Consider the following 15,743-nt stretch of genomic DNA (forward strand, 5'->3'; position numbering starts at 1 on the left):
CAAAAACAAACTACAACAAAGCTGTAGATATTTGGGTTTGGGACTAGTAACTACAGAAGCCAGAGTTAAAGCTCAAAGACTGACTAAGCTCTTAAATAATAGGCAGTTGAATATGGAGACTGGGAATTACTTAGGATGAAAGCACAAAAGATAAAAATCAGAAAAGCAAAGATTAAGTCCCCACCCACCCCCACAGTGCAATTTGGAAGGGAAGTATGAAAGGGGCATGAATTCTGGACACCAAGGGAAAAGCATACATCAAATGGCCAACATGTTAAATAAATCAAAGAACTAAGAGCATGAGTGACAAAAATCTACTGGCTTTGACAATATATAAATTAAAATCTACTTCTGCAAGTCAAAAAGTACCCCAAATGAAAAATCTCTGTATGAGAATTTCATATAGTGATCTTTAAATGCAAGCTCCTTAAATGTTTTTGATGCAAAAACTTGACATGCTAAAGATCTCATGACAGAACATAGTTTCACAACGAAATGCTTAATTTTATTATCACTAAATGATGAAAGCAAATATTTACCCTCAATTATTGTTTCTTTCTGGAGTAGTCTCAGGTCAGCTCTACGCTGGAGATAGGTACTTTTATCACCAAACATTATCAATTTACACAAATTGTTTAACCAATGGGGGAAAAAAAAAAGAACAAGCACTAAAATGGAAAAAAAAAAACTGATGTAAGAATATGATCTGTTAAATTGATCTCAGGGAATTAGGTGCTCTATTTCCCAAGACATAGTTTTATTCATCTGCAACATGAAATAGTTGAGGACTGGAAGAACTATAATCCACTGAGCTCTGAAATTCTCCAATTCATTGTGTCTATAGCAGACAAAAGAAAGCAAATGGAAATAAAACTAAAGGCATCTTCTTAGGCAACAACACTACTGCCTTATGTAGACTGTACATATATTTGCTGCTACAATTTTAAAAACTGTTTTTCGGGGCCTACTGGGGTCTACTGTGGTCAGTGTAGAGTCTTTTTATCCACACAGTAATTAACTCAGAACTGTCATTTAAATTGTTATTCTTTTTTTTTCTTTTATAGGCAGCTAGTGTTAATAATTTAGTTGTAAATGGATTGTCCTTCCTGAGAACTATCTCAAACATGATACAAAGGTTTTATTAGATAAATGATGCAAAAAAATAACTTTCACTACCTTCACTATGGTGCAAGATTGCATCACATAATACAAAGAACAATGAAATCAGACAATCTGGGCTTCAGTCCCAACTTCAATCTATTAATCCCTCCAGGGTTTAAATGTCCAAATAATAAAATGAGAATGTTAGACTAGCAGATTAAGTAATCAATGCAGGGCAAGAAAAAAGAATTATTTTACTTAACAGAATGTGAATACTGTCAGTCATGCCCATTTAAAAAGATATCTTTTTTACTTGTTCAAAAGTCATCATCTATGTCTTAAAGAAGGAGAATATAGGAGGAATCATATGTAAGAAAAAGGCTAGATTTCCCTTTACTCAACAATGACAGAGGATCCATATTTGCCAGGGGCCTAAGAATTAATGACAACCCCAACTTTGTGTGTGTGTGTGTGTATATATATATTATATATATATATATATATATATATATATATATATATATATATATATATATATATCACTGATATTAATAAAGAGTTCAGAACTAGGGGGTGGGTGATGGTGCACCTGGTTGAGTGCACATGTTACAGTGTGCAAGGACCCAGTTCAAGCCCCCCAGTCCACATCTGAAAAGAGAAAAGCTTTCCAAGTGATGAAGCAGTGCTGCAGGTATCTCTCTATGTCCTTCTTCCTCTCTATTACTGGCTGTTTCTGTCAAAAAAAAAAGATAATTACATATGCATATATTACTTTATTAAAAGTTCATAACTAAAGAATCAAGCAATGCTTCAAGAGCCCTGCCCTCCCTAGGGAGTGAGAGTGAGTTCTCTCTGCCTAGCTTTAAGCTTAGTCAGTGATGCTCACGTTTGTTTTGTTTTGTTTTCTTGTTCCTTTAGTCTGAGTGCATACCCAGAATACTTTATTTTTGTACTTTAATAAAATATTTTCTTTTAGGGGTAAACATAGGTCACCAACTATTCCTCTGACATATTTTTTCATGAAATGATAATCACTGTTTGAGATTATCTGTGTATTTTATTTTCTAAAAATATTTACTTATACATAGGAGATCAGAGCTATGCTCAACTCTAGTATAGATTGAACCTGGTGGGGTTGGCAGTGGAACACTCAGTTAAACATTCACACTACCATGTGAAAAAATCTAAGTTAAAGCCCCCATCCCCCACCTGCAGGAGGGAAGCTTCACAAGGGTGAAGTAAGTACTGCAGGTATCTGTCGCTGACCTTATCCCCTCCCCTCTCAAATTCTCTGTCCTATCAAATGAAGAAATAAAAACAAAAAGGGAAGTGCCTGCTGTGAGTGTTGAATTTGTCATGCAAGTGCTGACCACAGTGATAAGTGAAGTTGCTATCAATTAAAAAATGAGAGAGAGAGAGAGTGAACCTCTGGCATCTGGGGCCCCAGACTTAGAAAATGGTGCTCTTAACAGGCTGACATATTTCTCTAGCCACTAACTGTATGTTTTTAATTTCAAACTTTTCACACATTTCCTTGACATCTCTTAAACTTATAGGTCAGATATGTTGTATTACATTCAAATTAAGACATTACTATTAATCTAATTGACAGAAAGCCAACTCTGCAGGTTTTCTTTATTCATCAAAAGATAAAATGGGAGAACATTGCTACTATCAAACAATACTTCCACAATGAATGAAATCATACCTTTCTCTTACTCTTTTTAAAGCCAGAGTTCAAAATGAACAACTTCTGCTTTAAAGAACAATAACAGGATATTGCCCAACTAGAAGCTCCAAATGCAAATTCCAAGCTACTCCCAGAGAGTTCCATCTGGGTGAACTTAGTATAACATTGAAATCTTGCATGTCTAAACCCATATCCTATCTCCTTAATCACAATGACACCTCTTTTTTATTTTTTCTATGTCTTTTCCTTCCATTATAAATAGGATACTATTTAGCTTCCTCATTTCCCCTAACTTTCCTTCGATCATTAAACATCCTTTCGCTGTAATATTTCTCATTATTTCCTCCACTTCTACCATATTTTCCATCTCTCATTGCCACTACTTGTTTTCCTATTTCCAATCATCTCAAGGTAATTGCTAAATTAACCAACTGAAACTACAGAGCTGACTATTTTGATCCTTGATGAAAAATCTCTTGATAGCTTTACTGTCACTAGTAAATAAAATTTTGATTTCTTAAGATGTCACTGATGGCCCATGCCATCCTATGAAACTCCCATTTGATTTTTATTTCTCACTGTTTTTCATTGGCTTAGTTGGAGCTAAGGGACCTAATTCTAACTCCCAGTCTCTGTTCTATTGATCTTTGTATCTGAACCACTTCCGTTTCTAATGATAACTGGCCATTTAGCCCATTCTCCAAGGTCCAAAGTCATTTCTTCTCATTTTATTCATTTTTGCCTCCAGGGTTATCATTAGGGCTCAGTGCTGGCACTACAAACCCGCTGCTCCTGGTGGGCATTTTTTCCATTTTATTTGATGGGACAGAGAGAAATTGAAAGAGGAGGGGAAAATAGAGAGGGAAATACACCTGCAGGACAGCTTCATGGCTTGTAAAATGACCCCCCTGCAGGTGGGCAGCTGGGGGCCTGAACTTGGATCCTTCCGCAGGTCCTTGAGCTTTGTACTATGTGTGCATAACCCGGTGCAGCACACCGAAGTCATTTCTTGCTCTTCCTGAATAAGCCATTGCTAAGTGACAGTCCCTGAAACTGCTCTGTTAAATATATGCATTCACTCACTCCATTCTGTAATTTTGCATTTTATATGTTCCTAGACATATATCTATTACCCTTGTTTTAATTTCTTTGTACTTCTCTTACGCTACACTGGACCTGCATTTTGCACCATTTCCATTAGACTAGGAATTACCTAATAGCATAAATGATGCCTACAAATGTTAGTATACTTGGTACCCACACTCAGGAGCATCCTTACAGCTTGATATTGTCAACACACATTATTGCTTAAGTGATTGAAGTAGGTAAAGCAACCAGAGTGAATGGCCTATTGCTGTGTATTATTTTCTTAGTAAGACTCTTTTTCTACTACAGATGATGAGTGAAATCTCTTACATAACAATAAGACAACACTGGTAAAGTGTAAGTGAGGCCAGAGCAGAGAGCATGCTTTGAATATTGCCACTTCCCCTAATAAGCAGCATGGCTGTGGTATTGAAGACCAAATTAATACCAAAACCTTTCTCCTGATATAGGATGAGATAAAATGTCTAACATAACTTCCACAATTGTTTATAAGCTCAATACATATTCTATATTGTTGAGGAATTAATGGTTTACAGTAAATATAGTTTTTGATACATGTGTAAATTTTCTCAGTTTTCTGCAGAGCACTCTCCAGCCTAAGTTCTTCTTTACCATCATGCACCAGGATCTAAAAGCCTCCCTGCTTCCCCCAGAGTCCTTTGCTGTGGTGCAATACATGAAATGCAGTCCAAGTTCTACTTTGTTGTTTTCCCTTTCTTTTCTTATTTCTCTATTTCTGTCCCCGTGTGAGATCATCCCATATTCTTCTCTTTCCAGCTTATCTCACTTAACATGAAGGAATTAATACATGCTTTTTATGAAAGGTCTCATGTGCATCTGAACATAAATACCTGCTGGATAGGAAACTAAATCAGTATTTATTAGGAGCTAATTGTCTCTTTCAATGATATCACTCAGTTTCCAATATTCAGCTAAAAATACACAGTCAATAGCAGACAAGTTTGCCATTCATCAAATCATAACTGAGTAATGATGCCAGCTGCTACCACACACCTTAAAACCTTTTGAAGCAGCAATATGGGCAGCAGTCCAGCCTTCTCTGTCAGCATGATTAATGAGGTCTGCAGGAACAACAGGCTTGGATATGCCTTCAGGACTCTCTTCCACTTGATCCAAGTCAATGATGTTTGATTCGAGTTTCTCCTCATTGAAAGAGTTTCCAGGAATTGGTGCTTCATAGTACATCAGAAGTTTGAGGTTGTCCACATTTCCAGTGTCCACAGCTGCATGAACTGGTGTCCAGCCATCCTGAAAAGAAAATGACCAGGGGTAAAGGGTTGATTATAGCATTACTGATGTGAACAAAGACTGTTACTTAAAGTTCACCTTTACATGTTCTTGGGCATGGATCACTGAGCTGGGAAAAGTCAGCACTAAATACCACTTAAGAGCTAAATTGACTTCTCTAACCTCTGTAAACTACTGCATTTCCCATTATTATGATTCAAGTTTACTGTTTTGTAAAAGTTTCTTTTTTTACCCACTTAGTATTATGTAATACATTTTTATTTAACAAGTCCTTTTAAAAATTTTTTATTTATAAAAAGGAAACATTGACAAAACCATAGGATAAGAGAAGGGTAACAGCTTCACACAATTCCCACCACCAGACCTCCATATACCATTCCCTCCCCTGACAGCTTTCCTACTCTTAAGCCCTCTGGGAGTATGGACCCAAGATCATTGTAGAATGCAGAAGGTTGAAGGTCCGGCTTCTGTAATTGCTTCCCCACTGAACATGGGCGTTGGCAGGTCGATCCATACTCTCAGCCTGTCTCTCTCTTTCCCTAGTTGGGGAAGAGCTCCGGGGAAGCGGAGCTCCAAGGCACATTGGTGTGACTGTCTGTCCAGGGAAGTCTGGCTGCATCCTCCTAGCATCTGGAACCTGGTAGCTGAAAAGAGAGTTAATATATAAAGCCAAACAAACTGTTGGACAAAATATGCCTCCTAGCTATCTACAAATGGAGGACCCCCCAACACTTCACCTGCACTATTCCAGCCTTTAGGTCCATAATTTTCCAACAAGTCCTTTTTAAAAGTAATTTTACGGGAGTCAGGCAGAAGCGCAGCCGGTTAACTGCCCATGGTGCAAAACCCAAGAACTGGTTAAGGATCCCAGTTCGAGCCCTGGCTCCCCACCTGCAGGGGAATTGCTTCACGGGTGGTGAAGAAGGTCTGAGATGTCTCTCTTTCTCTCCCCTTCTCTGTCTGCCCCTCCTCTCTCCATTTCTCTCTATCCTATCCAACAACAACAATAAAAAAAAAAAAAACAATAAAAAACAAACAGTGAATCGGCGGTAGCGCAGTGGGTTAAGCACATGTGGCACAAAGTGCAAGGACTGTCCTCATGATCCTGGTTAGGGGCCCCAGCTCCCCACCTGATTAGGAGTCGCTCCACAGGTGGCGAAGCAGGTCTTCAGGTATCTATATCTTTCTCTTCCTCTCTCTGTCTTCCCCTCCTCTCTCTATTTCTTTCTGTCCTATCCAACAAAGACAGCATCAACAATAATGATAACTACAACAATAAAGCAACAAGGGCAATAAAAGGGAATAAATGAAAAAAAAACAAGGGCAACAAAAGGAAAAGTAAATAATAAAACTAATAATAATAAAAAGTAATTTACTGGGAAGATTAAAGTTTTACAGTATAATTGTTGACATTTGGGTACAATTCCTCTCACCTCCCTGTGAAATGTATCTGCAAAACAGTCTCATCCCCAACTTGGGTCCTTTTCCACTAGTCATCAGGACCCCAGAGCTCTTTCTGCTCTTTCTCTTCTCTTCCTTTGCTTTGGTGTCATATATGATACTCAGCCCACGTTTTACTTTGTGTTTTCCCTTTCTGTCCCTATTAAGTTTCACCAATGAGTGAGATCAACCAGTATTTTCCTCCTCTTTTTGGCTTATATCTTTTAACTAATGCTTTCAAGTATCACCCAAGATGAGGCAAAAGGGATGACTTCGTCATTTTAAACAGCTGAGTAGTATCCCATTGTGTATATATAGCAAATCTTTCTTAGGCACACATTTATCATTGGCCATCTGGGCTGCAAGTTTAAGCTATTAAAACTTGTACTGTTATGGACATAGATCTCCTTGGGTAGGTATTTTTGTTCCCTTTGGATAAGTCCTGAGGAAAGATGTTGCTGCATCTTAGGGTAAATCTATTTCTAGTGTTCAAACAAATATTTAATAGTTAACCATTTGGAGTAATCAGGTACTGCTCAGAACCATGAGCAAGATTTTTGTAAAGGACTCCTAAATTTTAATTTAATCATACAAAACATTAGCATTAGTACAAAGATACTTAAAATTCTATCTTCAAGTATAATGTTTAATACTGAACTTAAATCACTGCTACTATAAGACAGTTTTACTTGTAGGACAGAGTTCTAACTCTAGTGATCCTAAATTTCCATGCTACTGATTCTAGAAGAAAAAACACTAGCTAGTAAGGAAAAGGTAATTGTTGATGAACTGAAGAATACTGTTAGATGTACATAGGTTCCAAAATACAGACATACATTATTTGGGGAAAAAAAGGGAAAGGAAAAATAAATAAAACAACTCACCTGGAGAGTGAGCCTGCTTTATCATGCATTTGACCCTAGCCTAAATCTTGTCCCTGTCACACTAGAGGAACCTACATACATCTAGCAATGTTCACACTGTTAACTAGCTCAACAGGCTGAATTTCTGTGAAGACTATCTTATAGGATTATGGTTTAAATTTTAATGTCACACTCATTTTTCCTTCAGGTTGGTGATATAGAATTCATTTTTTTTCACATAATTTAAAATTTTAAAGTAAATATGTGCAGCACCACATATTTCTTGGATAAAATATATAATATTAGAAAGAAATATAGCAATGATTTCCATAAAACAAAAATTTTTAAAAACTCTAGTAAAAGAATTCAATATAAAATGTTTACACATAGGCTATTTGATATCATTGGTTATACCATTAATTGTTGATTGTCTTTTGTGAAAGTCTAGTATCTATGCATGACATATAAATTAGATAACACACTTTTGTATCCTAGGAAATCTTAAGGATGTTTTCTGTGAAATCAATGCATGGAATAGGAAATTTTCAATTAATAAAAGAGATTTGGGAGTCCAGCAGTAGCGCAGCGGGTTAAGCACATGTGGCACAAAGCGCAAGGACCAGTGTAAGGATCCCAGTTCAAGCCCCCGGTTTCCCATCTGGGTGGGGGGGGGTCGCTTCACAAGCGGTGAAGCAGGTCTGCAGGTGTCGGTCTTTCTCTCCCTGTCTTCCCCTTCTTTATCCATTTCTCTCTGTCCTATCCAACAACGATGACATCAATAACAGCAATAATTACAGCAACAATAAACAAAAAAAGAAGGGCAACAAAAGGGAAAATAAAAAAAAAACTTTTTTAAAAGATTCGAGATGTAGATAACCTTTGAAAGTTAAAATGTCTACACTTCTTTGTATCACACTATGATAATAAAAAACAAATTTAGGTGGGAATGTGTTAGTTGAAATTTTTTACTTCAAATGCACACATGGCTGTGTCAGAAGTACTGTTCAAGCTCACTTCTGTGAGCCAGACTCTAAATTCTACCAGTTTGACATCACCTGCCATTGTGTATAGGTGATATCAGAATGGTGTGGGGTGGAGTCAATAACTCAATAAATCAGGTTCCATAGTGGATTTTCACAGTACTGTGTGTCAAATTTTGAGTTAAAAAGTGACCCAGAACTCTGTGAGATGCTGTATAATTGGAGCAATAACAACCTAGAGTCTACTGTCTCTGCTAATTCTGCAAGTAGTCAGGACACAGATAGTTGTTTTCCTTTTATCCACCTCTCTCTCTCTTCCTCTTCTTTTATAAATGAACTATCTGAGGTTCAGAGATTAAAAGTTTACTTGGACAAATTGACAGTGCTTTTATTTAGCAGAGACAAACAGTGGTGGACAGGTACTATCCACATTTAATAGCCTGAAAACAAAGCAACCATTATTATAATGCCTTTTGCTTTTTCTAAGCTTTTTTCTAAAGTTAAGGAGTGTCCAGAAATATTGTAAGTTTTATGATGAAAACTAATAATCTTGTACTCACTCTGGTTTTTACACTTCGGTCAGATCCAGCTCCCAACAAGAGTTTAATACATTCGTTATTCCCGTTTTTACAGGCCAGGTATAGAGGTGTCTGTCCTCCATCAGCAGCATGATTAATATTAGCATCATTTGCAATTAATAGTTCTACACACCTAAGTACAAGATCATGGTTAATTACAGAAGACATGGTTAATTCTCAAGTTTCAACTGATCCAGATTTTAAAAATGTAGAATATAATGCTGTAACATGTCTGTACCATATTATGAATCAATTACACATGTTCATATGCACATATGTGTATAGATTACTGTGGTTCTTATTATGTGGACTTTTAGCAGGGTTGGAAGATCTATTTAAATCACAAATATAATTATTCCAATGAAAACTTAAAGCAATAGCTTTAATTAAATGCTAAAACTTGGCTTAAGACAATTTTCTATAACCAACTTCTAATCCTGGTGTCCTTGGAAGATGTTTAGCTTATTAGGATGGATGGTTTCACTATGCTTGACGTATATACTATTTGTGACTAGAAATAGCTTGAACCTTGAAAAAGAGTCAGGCTGCTGAGTCATTCTAAGGTTGTACTTGAAAAAAATTATAAATAGCTCAGATAGCAGGGTACCATGTGCTTCCACTATATAAGGCAGCAAGGAGAGAGAAAAGGGCTTCTTTAGGAAGAATGGGGGCAGAGGCTATTTTGTTTTCTGAAAGGAACTAGTTTATAATGACAGAGCTAAGCAGAAGCCAATTTCCTTGGAAAGAAAGAAAAACGGGGGGATAGGAGGAGAAAGTATTAGAGAAGAATACTAGCCCTAGTCCCACCTGTAGGACGGAAGCTTCACAAGAGGTGAAGTAATTGAGAGAGAAGGGAGACATAGAGAGGGAGAGAGACAAAGAGACACCTGCAGCTCTGCTTCACCACTCATGAAGCTTTCCTCCTGCAGGTGGGGACCAGTGGCTTGAACCTGGGTCCTTGTGCACTGTGATGTGAGCACTTAACCAGGTGCGCCACCACCTGGCCCCTATTACTGATTTTTAAAAATATTTTAGAATTTGTACAAAACAGAAGAAGGTGTGGTCACAGTGAGTTCTCTTCTTCCTTCATATTAGACTTCTGAACTATCAATATTATTGAGAGAGCAAACTCTTGATTTTACTTTGCATTTAAATCCCCAAATATATTTAGCTAAAGTTATTTGCAAATGGATTTCTATATTGTGTACTTTCAGCCAGAACTAAGATGTATGTGCAAATTATAAAGAGGATCCCTCCATGGGGCATTTTAAAAAAGAATGAAAATGCATCACTTACTTGAAATGTCCCTGAGCAGCTGCAGCACACAAGGGTGTGAAGCCATTTTTATCAGCAGCATTAACTTGGGCTTCTGCATTCAGCAGCAATCTCACACAGTCTATGGATTTTAATAGAAAGCCATTTCAATGCCCCACTTAGAGTTATAATGAGCCAAATTCAACACAAGTTCTAGGTAGATATTAAACCCAAAGGACCTCTACTATGGCTAGTTCATTTCACAATTTTATCATGACTGTGAGACTCCATGGACTAGTTTATAGAGAAAGAAGATCCTTTTTCTGAGAATTATAATTTCCCAAGACTCACCAAGACTGTGTGTGTGTGTGTGTGTGTGTGTGTGTGTGTGTGTGTAGTAGAAATGCTACTCACAAGTGAAAGGAGTACATATGTGAGAAAATGCTTTACTAGGTTTTTGTACCAGCCTATCCCTAAAAATAATGTTATGAAGAACTAAATCCATTTATCAAATTCAGATGACATTTTTTGCATTTAAATTGCTAAATTCTTGTTTTATGATATTTTATTTAATCTTCAAAATGCTTTCATGGGGTACTCAACCCACACCTCAGTGAGAAAGGATAAAGGAGAACTCAAAAACTCAGTTGACTGTGGCATAAGTTATTAACTAAAACTCAAGCTCCTTATGTTATCTACTAGATTTAGGTTCTCTGTATTAAAGTAAAATTTCACAGTGCTTTTGAAGGAAACAATTCCAAAGTATTATAAAACTAATGAGCTATCTTCGTAGTTCACCAGAATGTTCCATTTAGTTCACTCAAAGTGAAGCTCTAAAAACTTCCATAGGAACCACACTATCTGAATTAATCATCACTCATGGGACTTATATATGTAATGCTACTTGACTGCATTTGAAGTAAATTTTTCTGTACTACCATATGTTTTGGTATATTTGACTACATGATTTGCATTTTAAGGAAGAAGACTATTTCCTCTACTTCATCAATGTATTATTTATAGTTGTATTTCTCAGTTCTCTTTAAAAATCCAAATAACCATAAATTGTTCCAAGTACAGAACAATTTTAGACCTGCAGCCTTTCTTAACTAGCTATTTTCCCTCAGGGTAATAAAATTTTTGACATTCACATATATTGGGTATTTTTTAAAATTTTTTTTACTTGGGGAATTAATGTTTTACATTCAATAGTAAGTACAATAGTTTGTACATTGGGTATTTTTACAAGACAAATTAGGACTGTTTTGCTGTGGCCAAAATGATCACAGATACAGGCCTGTATTTCAAGATGTTCTTTACAGTTAATAAGACATTACATTTCTACAGGTACAATATATTTCACTGTGCATAATACAATACTGAAAGAGCTAGCTAGAGTAAAATGTCATACCTATAGAATCTTAAACTGTGGACCTTTTAATACTTTGAAAATCATTAATGTAAAAAAATTACCCAGTGGGAGTTGGGTGGTAGCACAGCAGGTTAAACGCACGTGGCGCAAAGCTCAAGGACTGACATAAGGATCCCAGTTCAAGCCCCCAGCTCCATACCCGCAGGGGAATTGCTTCACAAGCAGTGAAACAGGTCTGCAGGTCTCTATCTTTCTCTCCCCCTCTCTGTCTTCCCCTCCTCTCTCCATTTCTATCTGTCCTATCCAACAACGACAATAAGAATAAGTACAACAATAAAACAACAAGGACAACAAAAGGGAATAAATAAATTAAAATAAAATAATAAAATTTAAAAAATTACCCAGTAACATCTATAAAAACTGAAACCAAAATAATTTCTTTTGTTCATAACAATGGTTACTATTTATAAATGATGTAAGATATAATCTTTACCTGTATGTCCATTCTTAGCAGCAGAATACAAGGCAGAATGGCCATCTTCACAGGAGTAATTAATATCCAGTCCTTCTTCATTAAGCAGCATTGATAATAAAGTGACATTTCCCTGGGCAGCAGCTTGCTGAAGAAGGGTGGGCCTGCCAGCCAGGGGGGCAGGACCACCACTCATTAGCAAAGGGGTTAGGGAGGGTGACCAGCCTGTGGGTTAAAGTGACTTTAGTTAGACAGCAGGAGCAAGGAGAAGAGACAAATATTACCCATTCCTTTCTGAATTATACACACAGACATATGGACACACATCCCTTGAGGATTATTGCAACCACATGGTTTCTAACATCAATCTGTTAATATTTTCCTAGCACAAATCTGTATGTTATTCTAAATCTTTTGTCTGTTGCTAATTGAATTAACATACATGCTAATAAATAATCTTTAATCATCAGTCTTACACACTTAAGTATTAAACGGTGACTGGTTTTAGACGAGATCGGGCGTGCTCAGGGTGGTATGGCCGTAGATGGTGACTGGTTTTAGAAAAACTAAGATGGTCATTTCCTCTTCTAAATTTCAAATTTCTCAAATTCAAAACTAGAATTCTTAGCTTGTATACAAATTTTCTCAATTTCAGTGTAAGCTGAAGTGATAAACTATAGTCTTTAGGAATAAGATAGAAATGATTTTAAGAAATTGAACTTTTCTTTTTTCAATTAAGTTTCCAAGATACTTAAATTATTTTACCAAATATGGTCAATGTACCTTTTTATGTTCCTTGAATTTGCTTATTTGGAAATAGAAATAATGGGGAGACAACTACTATTTAGAATTAAAAGTTAATGTAAGTATAATATCTATAATTGGATGTAGACTATTTCAGCACAAGTGTTTAATACACAATTTTGAAGACTTCACAATATGTGTGCCAGAAACTCAGCCAACTGAACAAGACATTCTCCCATATAGTTTAAACAAAAGCCACAAGAATTATCATAGTTAGATATTTCTCATCAGTATTTAGCAGTTTTAGAAGAGAATCTGTTAAGTGTGTGAAGTCGGCTGCAAATAACATGGAAAATTTTCTGAATTCTTCCTTGATCAAAAGGCTGTAAAAACATTAAAGTAAAAAAATGTTTATTTAATGTGATATATTAAATAACAAAATGTGATATATTAAATATTAATGTGATATATATATATTGCGTATTCCAGGATTAAATACAAATAACTTTTAAAATAAAGCATATTTCTCATTATGGAGATCTGAATACCCCAAGGTAGTACTGAAATGCTTATGTGCATATTTTCACTCTACATAGTACACTTTCTAGATATATCTGGTAATAGCCTCTGTAGAAAGACACAATAAATAAATCTTTTATATTCTAAAAATATAATATATATAGAATATACTGATAACAGTATATTCTAAATATATGGACATCATATGAAATATATATGAAAATTATTATGATTGACTCTTAAATTATTATCCTTACAATAATCAATAATAAATACATATTGTAGGTACATAGCAAAAAATTTCTAAGTATTTCTAAAATTCTTTGTATACATGAAGCTGAGCTGCTTATTAAAAGCTGGGTATTGCATCTTCATAAGCAATTATTTGGGTCTATGAATAATTGATATCTTAGCCCATTAAACTGCAATAACATACAAAACTCAAATTCTATACAATCAATTATTTATCAAAATTTTATATTTCCCTATTGGTATTCATTAGCTCTTCTTAGAAAAAAATAGTATTTTTACTTCATACTTACAAGAAGGCTCCTCTCTGGTACATTTTACCTTTTGTATTTTCTTAAAAACAAACAAACAAAAACAAGCCCACAAAAATTAAATCAGTACTTATTAGAAACAGATGATAAACAGAGAAAGTTTAAATACCAAGGTAAGATACCTTAACTACAAAGCAAACACAAAGGCAATAAGAAAGCAAGGCACTGTGGTCCTCTGTGAAATAGGAAATGTGGTTCAGGCCCTGAATTTCTTCTTTCTCCTTCGCCCTCCCCCTCTCTTTCTCCTCCCCACTTTGCTTGCCACCCTTCCTCCCCCTTACCCTCTCTCTCTCTCTCTCTCTCTCTCTCACATACACACACACACACTCTCTCTCTCTCTCTCTCACACACACACACTCTCTCTCTCTCTCTCTCTCTATATATATATATATGTATATATATATATATATATATATATATATATATATTTTTTTTTTTTTACCCTGTCCTCATCTCCCTCCATCTCATCCATGAGGTCCTGCTTATTGATATCTTTTTAAAGAATATCAATAAATGTATACGGGAAGGTAGCACAGTGGATAAAGCATTAGGCTGACAAGCAAGTCCCAAGTTCAATCCCCAGCATCATATATGTCAAAGTGATGCTGTTTCTCTCTCTCTCTACCCTGTTACTAGTAAGTCCAGTTTTAGACACATGTCTTATTTTCCTTCTTAATAAAAAAGGAATATTAACATGTATATATTGAACTGTTATCTATCTTTTCAGACTTTACATTCATTTTTTTCCCTACAACTTAAGATTTTTAAGGACTTAATATTGAGCTGTCTAAAAATGTGCTTCTTTATGTTTTTCTATGCAAAAATGTGTCATAACTTTTCAGACAACCCAAAATAATTATATTTAGCTGATTTAAATGAATATATTAAACTTGGTATATACTTTCCTAGGGCACTTTGTATTTAGTACTTGGCTGTCTGAAAGAAAAAAATGTTTATCCAAATACTTTCTCAGTATTTAAGTCACTTAATGTCCTTGTAGTTTTCTCTCTGTTATACAAAATTACATAAAGTATATTGTTTTAGAGGATTACAATGCGTTTTTAATCTTCTATAAAATGAATGTTTTATAAATAACAAGTATTATTAAAGTTTACTATTTCCATTTCAAATTTTCTCTAGCAGACAAGCTTAAGTTATTTCAATCAAGCCCACTCTAAATTTAAGAAAAGATAAACTACTGCCTCACTGTAAGACTTTACTGTTCATCTGATATTTCCAGCAGTGATATATATATGATAATATTTAGTTAACTGGTTAAGTAATAGATAAGTAATATAAGAACAAACCTGCAGGCATACATCTAATCTAATGATGTTAGGAAAAGAGCGTTCAGCTTTACAGTATCATATGCAAACATTAGAAAAGGTGTGAGTGTTTTGCAGAGCATGCAGTGACAAAGGGTACAGACAGACCATGCAATGGCAGAGGGACAAGGAGCTGAGAACAGCTTCTGGCATCAGCTTCAGAGGGTGGAGAAGGTTAATGTCATAGCTCAGATCAATCCCTTTTTCTGATTTAGCTATAATCCAATCATATATAGAGGATATTTTTAAAAATTGAGGCTTAACTAAGGAAAAAAGTCTGAACCAAATTAAATAAAATCAAAATGAAACAAATGAAACAAAAACAACAGAAAAAAATTTTCAAGGGTATGGAAATTCAGTTGCCTGGGGTGGTTTCTGATTTAGGCAGTTGTTCAACATTGAAATGTTCATTTGACAGATCCAATAAGTACAAGGGAATCTCATTCTTTCAGAATTTAAAATATTACTT

The 15,743-nt window shown here is 35.5% G+C and overlaps 1 protein-coding gene across 3 annotated transcripts in view; it reads right to left on the reverse strand.

Annotated features, from left to right (window-relative positions):
- The window catches only part of CTTNBP2 (cortactin binding protein 2), a 186,161-nt gene that overhangs the window by 65,249 nt on the left and 105,169 nt on the right, over positions 1-15,743 (reverse strand). For all 3 annotated transcript variants that reach the window (XM_060196481.1, XM_060196480.1, XM_060196482.1), the window contains exons 5-8: positions 12,148-12,351; positions 10,325-10,424; positions 9,011-9,161; positions 4,913-5,167 (exon numbers count right to left, since the gene is read on the reverse strand). In XM_060196481.1, coding sequence (XP_060052464.1) covers positions 4,913-5,167; positions 9,011-9,161; positions 10,325-10,424; positions 12,148-12,351 — 710 coding nt within the window. The remainder of the gene's footprint in view (positions 1-4,912; positions 5,168-9,010; positions 9,162-10,324; positions 10,425-12,147; positions 12,352-15,743) is intronic.

The sequence above is a fragment of the Erinaceus europaeus genome, chromosome 8 (assembly GCF_950295315.1).
Source record: "Erinaceus europaeus chromosome 8, mEriEur2.1, whole genome shotgun sequence".
NCBI classification, from domain to species: Eukaryota; Metazoa; Chordata; class Mammalia; order Eulipotyphla; family Erinaceidae; genus Erinaceus; species Erinaceus europaeus.